Genomic DNA, 18,102 nt, shown 5'->3' with positions numbered 1-18,102 from the left:
ATCAGTTTCTTTATGCTCAGCTGATGCATAGCTTCCCTCTTGTCCCACCTGCCACCCTTTCTGAGACTTTTTTTTTTCTCCTTGTTTTTTATGGACAGATAAACAAGTCTCAGTATGGGCTGGGAAAGAGAAGAGGCCAGGTGCAGAGAGCTGACTGCAGATCCCTGTTCTGTCCATGACCTGCACGCCGGAGTCTCGACACATTGCCTGGCTGCCAGCCTGGCGCGGGAGAGGTCCTGTGCCTCTGGGAGCTCCGGGCCCTGGCTTGGCTGCCAGCCCCATGGCTGGGGAGGGGGTAGGGCTTCCTGACTGTCAGTGGTACTGAGCCCAGAGCTCGCTTGCTCTCTTTTGGGCCCAGAGAGGTTTTTCATTTCATTAGTGACATATTTTAGCATTGATGGGTACAGATAAAGGCCAGGGAACTTGCTAATACTAAGGGAGGCTTGAGCTTGGGTAAGAATCCAGATTTCCACTACTTCTACTACAGATGCTTCAGGATTTCTTTGTATCCATCCCTGGCCAGCTTCTTCTTTTCAACTCTCATTGCCGCTACCTCCAGATCACAGGGCTGTAGCGGTGTCCAAGAATAAAGTGTTATGGCCAACAGACATTGCCACCAGGCAACAGAGGTTCAGCCCTAGTACCACACTGCTATAAGTGCCCCTCTGCCTCTGCAGATCCTCCCCTATGGAAAGTTCTGGAAGCTATCACTAAGGGCCAATGTCAGCAGCACCTACCAGACCGAATACCTTGGGGAGGCTGCCTTTAGCACTCACTCCCTTCAGGATTAAGCTTCCAGGTTCAACAGTGTTTTGACTTACTCTATTCTTCTGACTCTCAGAGCAAAAGAGAAAGAAACCTTGAAGAGTGTTGGGACAACCCAATTCAGCATTCTCCTTACCTTCTCCCTATTTCAAATTTTCAAGTATTTATATTTCAAGGACCTGTAGAGGGCACCGTAGAGAAATTGAGGGCCCCACAACTTTTAACCACGTTTCCAGGTCTGCTGATCTGACGCAAGCCTCCATTAGTAAAAAGCACCCTCAAACTGGCAAAGGTCACGGAAGGCTTAAACTAGGGAATGACCTTTACAACAGTTGGTGGTTCTCCGACAAAAGCGTTTGCTTTTTTCAACCCATTCCCCTCTCTTCCTTGTCTAGAGAGCACAGAATTAACAGGAGACACATCTGTATCCTTCTCTGAGGGATAGCAAGCTGAAGTTTTCTTTCTTTCCTCCTTTCTTTCTTTCTTTCTTTCTTTCTTTCTTTTTTTTTTATTAGCCAGCTGACCTGCCTTCAAACGTGACAGGCTGTAGGCTGCGTGATGACCTAACTAATAACACAGCCCGACCAGGACTTACTCTGTCTGGAGAAAGAAAATACATATTTAGTATAAAGAGAAGATATAAGCAATGGAACGGTTGGTTATACATTATAGATTATAATAAATGAAAATATCGAGTGCATTTTCAATGATTAATGGGTGAAAACTGTCATCACGTACCGTGCATTAATCAAGAAAAAATGCACACTTCCCATAGTGGTTAACGTGCAGGCCCATTGTTCAACTTTGATAATGTGCATAATAATGCTTAGTATGACAATGAGTTGGGGTAGCTGAAAATTTAGGATGGTTGCAAGTTTGGTGTAGTATTTGGATTAGCATCTTAATCTGTGCCTTGTCGGCCTCATTGCGACACAAGCTATGCATTTTTTTTTTCCAAAACTAGCAAAAATACAGATGCATCTTTTTTTTTTGGTAACTTTTTTTTTTTTTAAATCAAGAGTAATGACCAAGGTACCTGCTTAAACAAATACTACCAGCATTCATTAGTTAGGATGGTTACATGTAAAAGAAATGATGCAAGATAGTAACAAATTCAAGAGAAGTTTATTATGAAAATGGCACCTGCGGATGAAAAAATTAAGTTACATAAAGACAACCATGTGTGTGACATGTATGAGAATCTACAAAAGTATAAAAAGAACCCTGTTGTAAATGAAGTATGTACATTTCTGATTTGCAGCATTATCAATGGTCAATGAAAAAAAAATGTTTCAAAATAAGCCAGGCACTCAGGAAGTTAGGTCCGGTTAGCTTCACACAAAACAAATGTACCATAGCTGTCGCTTTGTAATGTTTTAATTTTTTTTTTTTATATATATTGTAGAGTTGGTAACACTGCTAAGATTTTTTACGAACAGAATATCCCTTTCCCCATTATTCAGCTACTTGGCACCAGTCTCCTCATAAAAGTTTTCATATATTTGTACAAGAAATAGTTAAAAACACAGACACAGTCTTCACAGGTAATGAAGTGTTTTTTTTTTCATTTTGTAATTTTAAACACTATGGATTTAGACAGCAGCTGTGATTATCTGTTAGTTTAAATCACCAGAAATCATTTTGACACAACACAGAAACATTTATAAAAGAAAAAAAAAAAAAAACAGCTGTCTAGCTGTTCTTTGTAGCTGATAGGTGCATTCCTTTGATTGTTCGATAGCTAGAGTAGAGCTTCCAAAACTAATCTTTAAATATCCTGACTGGCCTTCTTCACCTTTGAAACCTCCTTAAATCCTTCAAGTAAGCTCACTGGTAAAATTTGTGGCGTTCTGCTTTGTTTACTTATTATTCCACAGTGATGTGCGCCCAACTCTCGGAATCAAAGGTCCTAGAGGAAACCACTCAACACAGTGATATTCAAAGGACAGCCGAATTACAGTATTAGCATTGCACACATAAATATATAGGACAATTCTATATTCCATTATCCCCTCCCCTTTTGTTTTTAAAAAGTGTTGGTTGACCTTTGAAATAATTTTCTGTCTCACTGGTTAATTGCTTTGTATGTATTGCTCCATCAGCCAACCTGGAAGGAAACCAAAGAAAAGCACCCACTGCTTATATAGGTAGAGCACAAGGGACTCTGGGAATGTTAACAACTGAGGCTATATGGCATCAATTTATTTAATATATCTGAGCAATATTCTTCAGTGCTTCATGGCGCACTCCAGAAGAAAAAGTCATACCCAGAACTCCACTGTGGGAAAAAAATGGCTCCATTAACCTTGAGCTAGTTAAGAGTCTTTTTATCTCTGAGAATGAAGAAGATTTTGGAGAAGGGGCAGGGTGGGGGAGGGGAGGAGAGATGGGGAAGGAGAAGGGGAAAGGAGAGGGAGGGAAAGAGAGGAAAGGTTGGGAGAATATACACCAGCAAAGCAACAGCAGGGATTTTAAAAAGTGGAACGGAAGATTCACAGACAGTAGAAGCAGCTTAGGGTGACATTACGGAGGAAGGCCACCACACAAAACTCACTAACCCCCAAGAATCACTGATTCACTAGGACTGCAGGAATGGGACTGGACCACTCCGGACTAGAGATAGAGCACAGAGAAGACAAAGGACAAAACAACTACATTAGCTTAGTATATACTGCATATAGCAACACACATTGAAACTGCAATGGGACTGACAGCCAAGGACACGTACACATTGCACACATTACAGTTCTCACATCTGTTATTAGATGCCTTAAAAACAGCTGCCAAAGATGGAGTGGAAGAAGAATTTATACTTGACAGTCATTTGGAGTGTTTGACACTACACTGATTTCTGGCAACAAAGACAAAATAGGAGATATTTTTTCTTTTTCTTTTTTTTTTCTTTTTTTCTTTTTTTCTTTTTTTTTCTCTTTTTTACTTAATGTGCGGTTTTCAGTTGCAGTTATCTGTTTGAAGCTTATTAACCCATTCTTTAGTTTTAAACCGTACTGGTTTCCACCTAGAAAGAAGAGAACCAAAGGGGAAAAAAAAAGCCATCAAATCAAATCAGTCCCCCAGAATACAACCTTCCTTTTTTTTTTTTTGTAGCAAGAAATGAAAAAAAAAAAAAATCAAAACATGTTAAATATCTTTTCCTTCTTTTACTCTGAAGTGTTACTGAAGTTGTAAAAATTAGCCTCAGTTAGACTGAGAAAAGGAAAAAAAAAAAAAGCTCAAAAAAAGGCAGTATGTATCTAAACTGCTCCTCAAATCAGTTTGATTGAGTTTTCCAAAAGCCCCTTTAAAAAGGGCTTTATGACCCATTAAATTTAATGTGAGGCTATGTTTGTTAGTTGGGAGGTAAAAAATTTTAAGTCCTGCAGCAAACGTTAATGAGGGCTTTGTCTTAACTAACCAAGGAGACTGCAGCAGCGGACTCCAGACCAGGACAGAACACATTTTTTTTCCAAAACCCAGCCCAGGAGCTGCATTTTGTATGAAGACATTACAGATTAATAAATGATAGCACCATGGTTTTAGAAATTAAGTTAATGTTTCAGTAATTAACATTTAGTCCAACTTTTTTTTTTAAACATTCTAGTCACAGGCCAGAAATTAAGTTTAAGAACCCAAATTATTTTTATGTGCAAGTAAGAAAATCTTAAAATCTTAACCATAAAAAGAGAATTAAATTCTGCATAAAATTCTAAAATACTATCCCCCTATTTTTTTTTTTTTTAAAGGAATTAGGAACCAAAACAAAACAAAAGAAAAACCACCCCATTTCATTTGACTTAGTCAAACAGGGCACATTGTTTATGCTTGTCTCTTTCAATCTTGATCATATCAAGATCTTGCTGAAGAAACCCCATGGTTGTCACTTGAGAAATCTCTTGACCACAAGACTGAGTATTCTATGGCAGAGGCATATGCACATTAAAGACATCTTAATAAAGATGCAAAGGAAAGCAAAACAACCCAACACACATCTCAGAAGAAGACAAAATGGCAGGCAACTGGTCATCTGACTCTCTGAAGGCAAAAAATAAACATATCTTTACAGGAAAGAATAAGTCAAGTTAAAGAAAGAGGGGGTGGGACGGGGGCCGTCGTGGTGAGAGAGGACGCTGACCTGCTCGAATTCAAAGTGCTAGAATTAAAAGGTCTAAACGAAAACGCCGACGATGCCTCCGGGCGGAGCCCTGGCCCGCGCTGGGCGGCGCCTCAGTCCTCCTTGCGCTCCAGAGTCTGTGCCGCGTGGATGCCGTTGCTGTAGACCGGGAAGGGCAGCGTGGAGAAGAGTCCCTCGGCCGTGGTGAACACGTTGCCGGCGGGCATCTGCGTCAGGCTGGCGGCGCTCACGGCGCCCCCGAACGGTCCCGACATGTTGAGCCGGTGCACGTGGTGGTAGAGCATCTCCATGGGCGTCTTGGGGTCGAGGCCGAAGCCGGGGCTGTTAACGTCCACGAAGTTAACAGCGTGCGCGTTGGGCAGCAGGTTGCCCTGCATGGCCAGGGTCACCTCTGCGGGCGCGTAGCGGATGGTGCCGGTGGTGTAGACCCTCTGCGCGGCCGTGCTGGTGGCGGCCAGGGTCCCCGTCACCCTGTGCACCAGCGGGAGCACGACGTTGCCCGCCTGCAACCTCTGTAGCGCCTCCAGGTCCCCAGTGTACAGCAAGGAGTTGGACGCGCTGGGGCCGCCCCCGCTGCCCCCGCCGCCGCCGCCAGCCCCGCCCCCGCCGCCGCCCCCGCCGCCGCCACCGCCCCCGCCGCCCCCGGGGTGCTTGTCCCGAGGGGACGCCGAGAGGGGGGGCGACAGCGGGTCGGAGGCGACGGGGGCCAAGGCCGAGGTGGCCGAGGCGCCGAACTGAGTCTTGCGGGCGGCAGCGCCGTCGGCGCCCGGCGGGGTGAGGACCGAGTCGGGGATGGCCACGTGCAGCCCCCCGCCGCCCCCGCTGCCCTGCGGGGACGGGAAGTGCTCGGAGCTGGGGGGCTTGGTCATGCTGTAGGGGGATTCGTTCCTGGAGATCTCCCGGTTGGGCGGGTAGTTCCAGATGCTGCTGTCGTTGTCGAAGTTGATGGGTTCCGAGATCTCCGTCTTGATCTTGAGCACCGAGGCACTGTTGGGGGACGACAGCAGCCGCGGGGGCTCCACGAGGCCCGCGTCCAGGCCGCCGGGGCTCGACGCGCTGGACAGACGCCGGCGGCTGGCGCTGCCGCCCTTCTGCCGTTTCCGCCTCTTCTTGCGCTTCTGGTGCTTGCTGGAGGCCTGCGTGCCCGCCTCGCCCGCGCTGTCCGAGTCCTTGGCGCTGTCGGACGTGAGGGACTCGCAGTTCTGCAGCCGCAGGTCCGACTCGCTCTCCACGTAGCGCTCCACCTTGATCTGCATGGGGCCCAGCGTGCCGAAGCTGTCCTCGCCCGCCTTCGGGTTCTCAAAGTCCGAGTGCTCGAAGCTGTCGTCGCTGTCGCGGCTGTCCGGGTTGCTGGAGCTGTGGCCGTCGTCGTTGCAGTTCATGTCATTGTCGCACGCGTTGCCGGACTTCTTCCTGTCGGGTTCCGGGTCTTCGCTGTTCTCGGACTGGTTACCCTTCTCGTCGGACTTGGAATTCTCGTTGTCCTCTGTGTGGGGCCAGTGGCCGGAAGTGGCATTGGGGAGAGAAGAGACCAAAGACATCAAATTAGCAGGGCAGGACCCACGTCCCCCTGCGGGGGGTGGGATGGGGAAGGGCTAGGGAGGTGTGTTGCCCTACCTGAGCTGCTCCCCGACCTTAGTCACCTAAAGCCTGGGCTTTCTCTCTCTCTCTCGGGGGGCCTCTATTAGCTGGGCCTTTACTCCAAGTGTGGTCCGTAGACCAGCAGCACTGGCATCACCTGGACGCTTGTTACAAATGCACAATCCCAGCTTTTCACCCAGGCCTGCTAAATCAGATTCTGTATTTGAACAAGATCCCCAGGTGATCGTTTGGCATATTAACATTGGAGAAGTCCTACAAAAATATTCAAGGCGTCAGAGTCAATAACCTGGAATAAGACATTAGTGACACAGAAAAATGATGGTATGCAAGGTGACTTTCTACGGAGGTCTGCAACCCTCCGTGAGTGAATATTTGTTCATGATTGAAAACCACACTCCTAATTCCTGAAGTTATTTTTCTCTATAGTGCTTAGCCATGCAGGGATTCAGACGGTGCTTATTTTTATTGACTTTGATCTATTCCCGCAACTAGAATATAGGCTCTGTGGGGGCAGGTCATGGAACTGTCGTCTTTTTTTGTTCCCTGCTCCCACACCACACATAAATAAGGAGCAGAGCCTGTCTATTCTAGAACTTCTGCCCTACTAAAGAACTTTGAAATGAATTCGGTTTAGGATAAGAAAACAGTCAAGATCCTCTGTGCTTTGCATCTCCTCCTGCTTCCCTGAGGTTATGTCCAGGGTAGAGGGATATGGGCATATAAGCCTGGAGAGCAGGTGCTCTAGGGATGGAGAATGGTGGTGGGCGACCTCTAGCCATCTGGTACATTAGAGGGAGAATAGATTTTCCCAATAATGCAGCTTAGGAGACTTAAGGAAGATGCTGAGTTTATGGCTCTGCTGTGGTGCTTTTGGATGGCAGCCTAGACTAGAACCTCAGGCAAATCGTGGAACTACTTCATTTCCATAGAAGAGATTGGATTAGATGAGGTTTAGGAGTCTCTGCAGCTGTAAGATTCTGTGAGTTCTGTGCTCCTCTCCAGCTCTAAGTGTGTCTGTGGAATGGGAGTTGGGGATTGGAGGAAAAATAAAATTTTAAATTAACTTTCTTTTGCCCCTGAGAACTACTAGTAAGTCTGCTTTCCAAAGATGCATTCACCAATGCCATTAAGTATCCCGCTTTGGAGGCTCAACCCCAGCTTGGCAAGGATGTGAATATTTGGGGCTGAAAGATGCAGATTGTCTTAGATGTTACTGTTTAAAGAGCCCAAATCTAGCTAGGGGGTCAGGGCGGGACTCCTTCTGTGTGGCCAGTGGAGGGCCGACATGGAGCAATTGCTAAATCAGTCAGTCTCTAATTGTGTATAGAAAGCATGTACACATGCATATGTATATATATACATGACACACACATGCACGTATGTGTATATATATATATATATATACATCTATATGTGTGCACAGATGTATATAGGCAGTACGTAAACACACACACGTGTGCTGAGAGAGACTCCGTATCAGCTCAATGTGACCTATGTCTCTGTACCCATGGGACCGTCGCTCTGCTCCGAGGGCCGCCCTCGGGCCACCGCCCACCCCTCGCGTTTGGACAGGCAAGCCGTGAGTGCAGAACATGGAGAAGGAGGAATACCTGTAATACCTGAGGTATCTTTAGAGTCTGATTCAGAGTCGGACGTCTCCGAAGATTCCGACGTTTTCTCAGGCAGGTGGGGGAGCTGTGCGATATCCATGGGTGTGTCCTTGTATTCAGGATTACTGTGGGAGGGGGAGGGAGGCACTCATCAGGTGGGCAGACACCCATTCTCGGTGGTCTGCTGTGGACCATCTTCTCCCCACTCCCTGGCCCCAAATGTTTGGAGTTGAGAGAGTTTAAAAGCCACCGCGAGAAAGCGTTTCCCAGCTCCCCGTGGGACTTGGGTGGGAGCTGGGATTTCTTGGGCTGTGGCTACAGCTGCACCCCGCTACAATGGCTGAACACCCACGTGCCATAGGAAAGCCGCTAAAAGGCTTTTAAATAATCAGGGAGCACTGAGAGCTGGAGCACTTTGCTGCTTGACATTTGTCCCAGTTGAACACCTGGGGGCAGAGGGAGGGTGAAAATTACCCTCAGCTCAGTCTTCCCATGCCTCACTGGTGTGCCCTGTCATCTCTTGGGCTCCTAAGCAGTCCATTGCCTCAGTGCCCTCGTCTTGGTTCTTTGATGGAGCTTCTCAGCTGTTCTGGGGGCTCTAAAGCATCCGGGGGTGGGGGAGGTCGTGTGCTGAGCCCTCGGTGCCTAACGATCTGACAGACACACAGGTGCACCTCGGGATGCATGGATTATGGCTACTGAACTGTCAACACACCCATTACAATCACATTTTCAGCCGCTCATGTGGTGTACACCTGTGGCTTGTTAAGCTGGGACTCTGATTGCAGTGGGGTGAGTCCCAGTGTGAAAGAGGCCCTAACAGAATGGATCTAAGCCCGTTTGCACAAATGGGCTTAATTTTTGTTCTATTTTTAATTCAGAAAGAGGCCTCTTCTGGCAAAGAGAGTTGCGTTCGGTCAGTTTGAGTTGGTTATCTTCTAGAAATGCCCCTTGAAGGCCAGCTCAGTGTATGAGCAACATGGGCTCCTGTCATCTCAAGACACAAGGAGAGCCCCTTCCCTTGAAGTGGAAAAGGCCTCTTCTACCCTACCTGGTGGCTGGCCAACGTCCCTTTCAAGAGACGATCATAGATCCGTTTGCTAATCTCTAGTGAAATGCCGATATCAAAGAGCTATGGTTTCAGTAGCTACTCTACAATGGCCAGTGTTGCTGGAAGCGTTAATTCACTAAGATGGATAGTCAGGCATTTACGCCATAGTGTGAATTAGCTTCAGTGGCAGAGCTTTCAACAATCAGATGAGACTAATGGGGGGGACAGCGGCCTTAGCACTTAGGCAGTCTCTGAACACTCTGGAGTCCCTGATTCTAGCAACACATGAGGGAACAGGAAGAAGAGCAGTAGAGGAGCGGTCATTTTGGAACAGGGAAGGAGAGGCCTGAATGGACCCAGAAGTGAGGGATTCTGAGGAGGATGAGGTGGTATGAAAATATCCCTCAGGGAAGAACAAAGGAAAGGAATGTGGGAGAGAAAAAAAAAAAAAGTAAGTTGCTCTTTTGCTAATATTTAGTAGTTGCTTTTTTGCCAAGGTCATGTCCTTTTCTTCTGGATTTTTAGCTTATAGACGTGATGCCAATGAACAGAAGACATGGTGGAGTTTCCTTGGCTAATGCCCATCTGTATTGGTCTCCTTCACAAGTCATTGGTTACCCAACTTGTAGCCTTTTGTTCTTGAACTCAGGGTGAGTCTTTGGGTTAGCTGAGATAGGTCTACCATGTTTGAGATTGATGTTCTTGAGCCTGAAAACTGGTCTTCCATCCTCTCCCTATGGAATTAGGTGGACGACAATCACCAGACACTTAGGAGTGTGTATCTTTGATCCCAGGTTAGATAAGGGTGTTGACCCCAAATTTCATGGACTAACCTCTCCTTAACCCATCTCATTGCCTCCATTTGGGGGCAGAGTAGGAAGTCATGAGACCAATGAGGCAGTAAGAAAGATCCAGACCAAATGGGATCTGAATGGGAGGGGCAAGCACATGGATGACTTCAGTACCCTATGTGACCTCAGCGCGGGGGACAGGTGTCTTCTAGTCTGTGTTGTCTCTGTTACTAATGCCTGCTTTCCAATAGTAATGGGTCTCTTTGGCACAACACCATTTTTGAACAGCCAAAGAGTGTTAATGCCACAACACCTTATTCCATTTTCTCTCTGACATGTGAGTTCTTATATCCTGCATTACACATCACCACCGTTCCATAAACATCTTGGCAAAAGGATTCCTTGATGTCAGAACCCATCTTGAGCATATCACAAACACAGGGGAAAGTTCGCATGAGAGTCAGGCCTCTGAGAAAGGCACACAAAATACACATACTTGGACTTTTAGACAGAATTAATGTAGAGTAGAAAAGGTCAAAAAAGGAAAAAGAAAGTAGATAAATGAAGACTGTTTTAAGTGGTGCACATTAAGGCCCTCTCTAGAGCAATAATCATTAGTGCCTGATTGATATGTTATTTGTAGCAAGCACATTCATGCCTTTGAGTCATCACCAATGCACACGAACACACTCTGAAGAGTCAGTGTGCCGATGAGCCACGGTTGTCAGCATCTCAGCCCTCATTTGGCTGTCTCCAAGAAAAATGGGATTCAGGTACTCCCTGTCTAGATTATCAGCCAAAGGGCATCAACTTCCATTCAGAAGACCTACTGGAAGCTTTACTATTCAGACCACGTGGGGTCCAGCATGGTGGGTTTTGGCCAAGAGAAACCCCAAACTGGAATGACGGCAGTGGGAGACAGCCAAGCCGTGAGCCTCCCGATAGTTTCAGGACAGGATAGGTGGAAAACCTCCTGGAAATTTTGCCCACAGAAGCAGACCACCTGGGCTGTTGGTCTTGGTTTCCTTTTTGCTTGTTTGACTCCAAAGGTGGGAGGCAGATGGGGAAGAAGAGAGAAATGGGGCTGCAGACTAGAATTTAGAGAGCTGCTGAGCCTGGCCGCATTTATGGGTGTCGATCTGAGGGCACATTAGGATAGCAGTAAAACTAGACTGAGGCAACATGGCATCGGGCACAAGGAGATGGCTTTCATTTATTCACTGATATTGCCCTGATTTTGGCAAAGCAGTTTCCTCGGATTATCAAAACCTGAAAGCCAAGGAAATCCAATGTGGTGTAATATGCTTAAGGTTTCCTGCCTGGGATACAGGCGGGATAAACTGAACCCATGTCCCCATGCCCTTTTGCTTAATTTTCTCAAGGATTGGAGTGCATGCATGCAAGTTTATGCGGTGGGGAGAAGCAGGTGCTTCTTGAATGCATCATCTGTAGGCAGAAATCTGTCTTTTTTTTTTTCCCCCTAGCCTGAACATTTGTGGGGGAAACCAAAGCAGCTCCTCAGAGCTGCCCAAATGTTGACAGACCAAGAATTACTGAAAATGTTGTGAATGTGCCCCAAAGGTCCCCTCCACCATAACTCTGATCTTTTCCTATTCCTTTGAGTCTTGTGGAAGGAAAAGCAGAATTTCCACATAATTCCACACCAGATACTGCCAAAAGATAATAAAACATGTCAGCTATTAACCACGGGCTGTATATTTTATAACTGACACAGAAATGAGAAAGAATTAGAAAATATACCTAAGAAGATAATTCACCCAGATGATATTCTTCTCATTTGCGTTCTTGGCATTAATAGCTATGGTGGCACTAGACTGTATCCAAATATATCCTCCGTTCTTCTGCATCCAGCGGTAGTACTTCGTCACACACTGGCCCTTATTCAGCACTGGGGGCAAAACCAAAACAAAAACACAAGGCATTGCGTATTAAGACAGGGACCAAATGATTATCATCTCTGCAAAACTGTGAGCTTAGAAGGGGGAGGTCCCTTGCTAAGCCAGGGGTGCCCTTCTGTAAGCTTAATGTAGAATGCCATTAGCAGGACAAATAAAATCAACAATTCAGTGGAGCGAGGGTTACTAGCATTTGGAGCAAGACTTGATTCCATTCTGGGCAATCATGGTGTGAAAGGAAGAATAAAAGGACTACGAATCTTGTTGGCTCCCAGAATACCTAATGTGGTGTGGATATTGTCAATGGGTTTGACGTCAGACGCTAACAAAGGAAAATCTGTATGTGATTTATTCATAGCTGCGAGGTAGATCTCTTTGAGATCCGGGATATTTGAATGGTTCCGAAGACGCTTTACCCCCTATCTTTGATCATTTCACCTCAGTGCAAGCAATACCAACCAGTGTCCCCATACATCTGCTCCTTTTGATCTTGCCGAGCAGAATTTATAGTCCGCCTATGAACGAAATTTACATTGGTCAGTCAGGGGAGATGCTCGTGAGACTTCACTGACTGTTGGAGCAAAAGAAATCCCCCAACCAAGTCAGAGAGAAACCCTGGCCTAAGGGAGGCACAGAATTGACTTGGCTAGAGCCAAATGGAGTGACAGCTCCACACAGCCTCTGAAATATGGCCCCAAATGAAGGAACAAGTAAAAACAATCAGTAATGTGAAACGGCGCCATTAAATACCCACTGAAGGAGAGCTTTAAAATGCAGATGTTAAAAATGATACTTTAACCAAAATCTTGCCAAGTTGAAATTGATTTGATTTGTATCTGGGTACTCCTGAGCTAGTAAAAGGGGAAAATGCAGTAAATCATTCCCTGAAATAAAGTGCTATGGAAAGGAATGGTTTAAAAGGATGCCGGAAACGTGCAAAACCCGCTGTTATGACTTGGCTAGGAATCGCGGCGACTCCACACCCCCGGAAAGCGCGCCAGGCGCTTGGCCACTAGAGGGCAGTGTGCACTCGTCCACGTTGCCCACTTTTTGGCATGTCCTTGTCTCCGTCTGCTAAAATGAAAAACCTCTAACTGCTGTAATAAATTTGGCTAAATTAGCTGCTAAATGGTTATCTCAAGTAATATGTATTTGCATTAATCATCTTGCTCTAAACCAGAACAAGCCAGAGTCCTAAAGACGTAGTAAATTCATATTGTCCATTTAATTACGGCTAATAAGTGCTTCATATACAATAGTTTCATGAAGTACATTTTGATTTTTTTTTGGGGGGGGGGTGGTGTTGGATGGGTAAGAGGAAGTCACTTTGGAAAAGAGCCGTGTTTTAAGGCTGTGGAAGCTCATCCCGTCACATCGGAGCCGCTCTTCGTGGCTCCAAAAGTGATCCCAGATCCCCCTCCGCATCTTAGGTCCGGAAACCTAGAAGCTCCAGCGCTTGTCTCCCCTTCTCGCTTCGCCCCACGACGCGCTCAACGAGTGGTTGTAAAATTTAATAATTATGCCTTCGCAGTTGCTTGAGAAAGATTTGTTTTGACGAGGGCTTCCCGTAGTGGCCCACTCTGTTCTGAGACTGTTCAGTGGTTTGGGGTATTTTTAAGGCCCGGAACTGTCATCTTCTCTCGGCAGCGAGGCTCCACAGGTAGCATTGTATTCTCCTTTTGTAGGCGATTGTAAGTTCTGCCATTCTGCATGCATGGCTTCCCAGGCTACAAAACTGCGTGGTGAAGCTGAGAGCGGCAAAGTACTCAGTCTGCCATACAGCTCTTCTGTCAAATCGTTGTTGCATGCAACAAGATGTGCTTTTATTCAAATCCTCTCAACCTGGTTAACTGTTAATAGAGGGAGGACGGCGGAGGAAATTCTGCCCACTGTTTTCACCCAGGGAAACGTAGAGCGCCCCCAGTGGTGGCTGGTGGAAGGTTCTGTCTGCCGTTGTCTCTGGGCTGAGGGATAATTGCAAATATCTAGTGTTTTTAACGAGGGCAAAGAGACGAAGAGGCCGCTCTTGGACCCTCACGTGAAGAAAACACTGAGATGGCAGGTTAGCCAGATTGGCCCAGCCCGGCTGGGGATTCCGGACTGGATTCTGACTGTATATAGGCAAAATTAAAAAAAAAAAAAATTACCCCCAGGTTACAGTGCATAGAAAGGGGAGAAGTGAGAAAGGAATTCTAAAGTTAAATTAGAATTGGCAGAATCAACATAAAAATCCACCCCCCCCATTCCTTATAATACTTTCTCTTGCTTAAAAACAAGAAAGAAACAAAATCTCAATTCTGAAATGCATAGCGAGTAAAACATCTGGCTCCTTGGTGAGCTCCATGTATGTGCCATGAAATGGGCTGCAAGACTGATGTGGTGTCGTCTCTTGGAGCTAAGGCGGTATGACTCGGTTTCCCAAGAATAAATACAGATTTATTAGGGCCCAATAATGCAGCCTTCCTCATCACCCAGGCCAAGGTGATGGCCTCGTTAGCAAAGAGAGGCTAGGCTCTCTTTAGCAAAGAGAGGAGTCTAACTAGGATAGGCAGGCTTGGTAGATCTCTGCGTGAGGAAGTGGTTGTGGAAGGACCGCTGAGGAAGGGTACCCCCTCGGGCTTCTTGGGGTGTCAGGCAGCTACTTGGGTGCCTTGACTTGCTGTGGAGAATGCCACAGAGCAGGTCTGGGAGCCCAGCACGGTCTGCTGGAGAAAGCAAATTTCACCAGTTCCATTCATTTGCCCTGGGCCAGCATGACAAACGGCTTCTAAGAGGTGAAGGCACGTTCTGGCCTAGACACAGATCTCTGCTCTTTTCTGAGGACTACTGTTTCCTGAACGTGACCTCCACGTGTCAGTGGGAAGCCAGACAGGGAGAGAGAAGGTGCCGAGTTAGCTCCCACTACAGCAGGAAATGGGGACCAAAATATTGCCCTCATTGTTTTTGTTTTCCAGGAGGTCCCATAAGAAGAAGTCACAATGGAATTTTGCTTCTTTTAACATGAACAAGGACTCATTTTTGCTTGGGGCTCCAGAATATAGATTTATGACTTTGGGATGAAGCTTCATTCTTTAAAAAAAAAAAAAAAATCATACCGGCAAATCAGTTGGATCATTCCAGCTGCGCCAGAGGCAGGATCTGACAGCTTTTCCTGAGCTCATGTGGTCCTAATCAGCTCAAGAAGAAAAGCCACCTTGGTGCCAGTTTGAAAGAGATTTTTAGTTTGTAATAAATTAGACAACTTGAAAAAAACACAAAAACTTTTTCAATTCGCTTTAATCCAGTGGCTGTTGTTTTTATTTGTGAGTTTTAGCTTTAGATAATGGAGCAAAATGAGAGAATGTCTGTGTCAGGCAATTTCCTAAAATCCCCTTTGTGGGGAAAATCCGAAAAAAGCACGTTGTAACTTACTTGATATGGAAGTCCTTAAAAAATAGCTAATTGTCCCTTGAAAAGAGATACATAGTCATCAAACCAAAGAGCTGCAGACCAAGTTCATAACAATGTGCTCAAACTAAAAAGAGCGGAAGCAGAGAAAGAAAGAAATTTTATATGTGGGTCGTATTTTTAGCTTCATACCATGATATGTCTGAGTACTTTCAACACATAATGTGGCATCTTCTCTTTGATTTATCTCTAAGTTTGCTTTTTGGTGTCCCCAACTTGGTAGAACAGCTCGTGTGCCCCTCACTGGCTTTGCTGGTCACATCACAACATCTCTATAATTACATCATTGAGGTTGTACCATAGGAATTAGTTTTCTTTAGGGCTCTCACAACATTTCGATGGCCTTTACTGAGGTTATACAGGATAATCGTGAAGGTACAGGATGGATGGATACGTGTTTCCCAGGTTCACATACAATCTCAAATGGTCCCAGGGGCCATGCTGAGCGCCTCTGCTAGCACGTGAGAACTTGTTTCTTTTACTCTGAAGTCTAGGGCATAACCAATTATTCTTGGCTGCTCCTGGTCTGAGGAGAACCAAGAAGCTGTCATCAGCACCACCCCACAAACAAGCTAAAGGTGCCTTTGAGTTACAGGCTGTGCTCTTTAGAGGACAGGGGTGACCCCACCTTTGTGAGGAAACTATGTAACAAAGAGACGTAAATCCTCCTGGCTGAAGTGTTCCAGTCCTGTTCATCTGACGATTTTTGGCTATTGGCATTAAAACCCCACCCACCCCCAATGGTGACGGGAGTGACCAATAGAGCTCAGTCAGAAGAAACCTTCAGGGAACTACCATTTTAGGACATGTGACCTGTTATGCCAAACACACTTCCCCCACAAAGGACCGAGTGCTCTGCGCTATTGGATATCCTTAAAAGAATGTCGCCTGGCCTCTCGGTTTGAGCTTAGCAGTAGGTATTCGAGAAATGTCCTGCCTGTGGAGGACAACTTCTCTCCTCCCAAACCTGATGAACTCCAGCCGAGGCACACATCCATGGCTCTGCACACAGCCACCAACAGAGGGACTTCAGTCTTCCTTGGGAAAACTTTGTCCCCAGAAATAGACCGATGACTGAAAGGACATAAAGGAAGCCTGTGTCTGTGGCAGGAACATAATTCTGTTAGTAAATCAAAACAAATCAGTACAAGTTTGCCTTCAGAAATATGGAGAAAAAAAGAGAACATGGTCTCTTCCTGTTGGGCTGTTCCACCAAATCAAAGCCAAAGATTCTAAATAGTGAGTTGCTTGTGTCTTAAAAAGAAGGAAGCAGTCTAATTCAGTTTGAAGAGGGGACGAAGAACACATATCAAAAGCGGTCTTTTAGCAAAGTGTCTCACAAAAGGACATTTTAGTGGTTTGCATATGCATTAAAAAGCGGCAATACTTGGCGTATTCAGGTAAGTATAGAATAAATAGGAAATGGTGAGATCATCGGAGATCGCACACTTCACATTCACACAGCTGAACAAAGAGCTTCATTATCGTCATGGCGATAGGAGGACGCATCTGTGGCGCCATTCACCCCTCCGTGAGGTACCTTCACCAGTGGCTGTGGAGAATGGAGAGGGGGTGTTTCTCTCAGGATCTCAAATATTATTTCGGGATTCACTAATGTGGAGTGCGTGCAAGTAACGGGTGTGTGTGTGTGTGTGTGTGCGCGCGCGTGCGAATCACACCTTCCTACTTAATACCACAGTTGGGTGCTTAGCTGTAGCCACTGGTTTCTTTCTACATTCACAAAACTGGCAGATGAAACATGAAAAAGAATACTGACTCTTTAATCTCTGCTTCTCCACCTAAGGCCCAAGGCAGGCTGACAGGGAACTTCATTCTGGAAACAGGACTTTTTTTTTTTTTTTTTAATTCTGGATTACTTTTTCCTCTGCTTTTGAAAACTGTGGGCTATAGGGGAATGAACCTGACATAGACTTAAAACAGGAACAAGTTTCTTTATCTCAGAGTTAGAGTCCTTGATGCTTACAGGAAGGTCATTTTCAAAACCCACAGGAGAAACAGTATTAGAGGCAGAAACTGTGCATTAAATGCTTTATTTACTTGCAATAGAGACAGTTTTTCATTTAGAGCTGCTCATAGGATCAACCCAGGCTTTGATGCTGTGCAGACTTACCTATAGATTTTGCAATTAGTGAGCTAGATGTCTTAAATAGCAGGCATCCACAAATTGGTTTTTAGTTTTTTTTGTGAATCCATGTGCCGGGCAATATTTGGTGAAGTTTAATGATATTTGATACTTAACGTGAGTTACGAGCTTGAGGACAGAAGACTGTGGATGTTCTGTGAATAAGTATGCATCATCTATGGATTTTCCCCCTAATACACTAATGACAGGCCCTGCTCGAATCGCTCTCTGTGTGATTTATAACCTTATAAGAGGTTTTTCCTATACCACTGCCAATTGATAGATTTTTATTAACTGTTAATATTGAATCATGCAGAAAACTTTTCATTGATTTAAGACATGTCAATTTGTTAAGTTTAAAAAATAAATTTCTCTTTTCTTCATGATAATGTACTGAATTGGAGACCAAGCCTTTTAACCACCGATGGCATCTTGTTCTAGGACAGGAAAAAATCAGTGATGGTCGGCATGAGTGACATTTGAGATCTCAGATTTTTTTTTTTTTCAAGCTGTTTACAGTTCAGCTGGAGTTTCTGTACCACTAATTTCTGACTTTCTTGACCTAAAATAGTTAAGGACAGGGTATTTCTTAGCCCTTACACTTCGTTGGTGGGAAATGGGTGGTAAGGATTTGCCATATAAAGG

General features: G+C 45.5%; 1 protein-coding gene across 1 annotated transcript in view; it reads right to left on the bottom strand.

The window, feature by feature from the left end:
* Positions 1-4,474: 4,474 nt before the first annotated feature.
* Positions 4,475-18,102, bottom strand: part of LOC116862572 (neuronal PAS domain-containing protein 3-like) — a 241,677-nt gene continuing 228,049 nt past the window's right edge. Inside the window, exons 8-10 of the mRNA XM_032849932.1 lie at positions 11,713-11,860; positions 8,110-8,234; positions 4,475-6,383 (exon numbers count right to left, since the gene is read on the bottom strand). Coding sequence (XP_032705823.1) covers positions 4,990-6,383; positions 8,110-8,234; positions 11,713-11,860 — 1,667 coding nt within the window. The 3' untranslated portion in view covers positions 4,475-4,989. The remainder of the gene's footprint in view (positions 6,384-8,109; positions 8,235-11,712; positions 11,861-18,102) is intronic.

Source organism: Lontra canadensis, unplaced genomic scaffold (assembly GCF_010015895.1).
Source record: "Lontra canadensis isolate GAN:19392208 unplaced genomic scaffold, GSC_riverotter_1.0 scaffold262, whole genome shotgun sequence".
NCBI lineage: Eukaryota > Metazoa > Chordata > Mammalia > Carnivora > Mustelidae > Lontra > Lontra canadensis.
The sequence above is the reverse complement of the archived record's forward strand: the minus strand, read 5'-3'. Positions and strand labels throughout refer to the sequence as shown.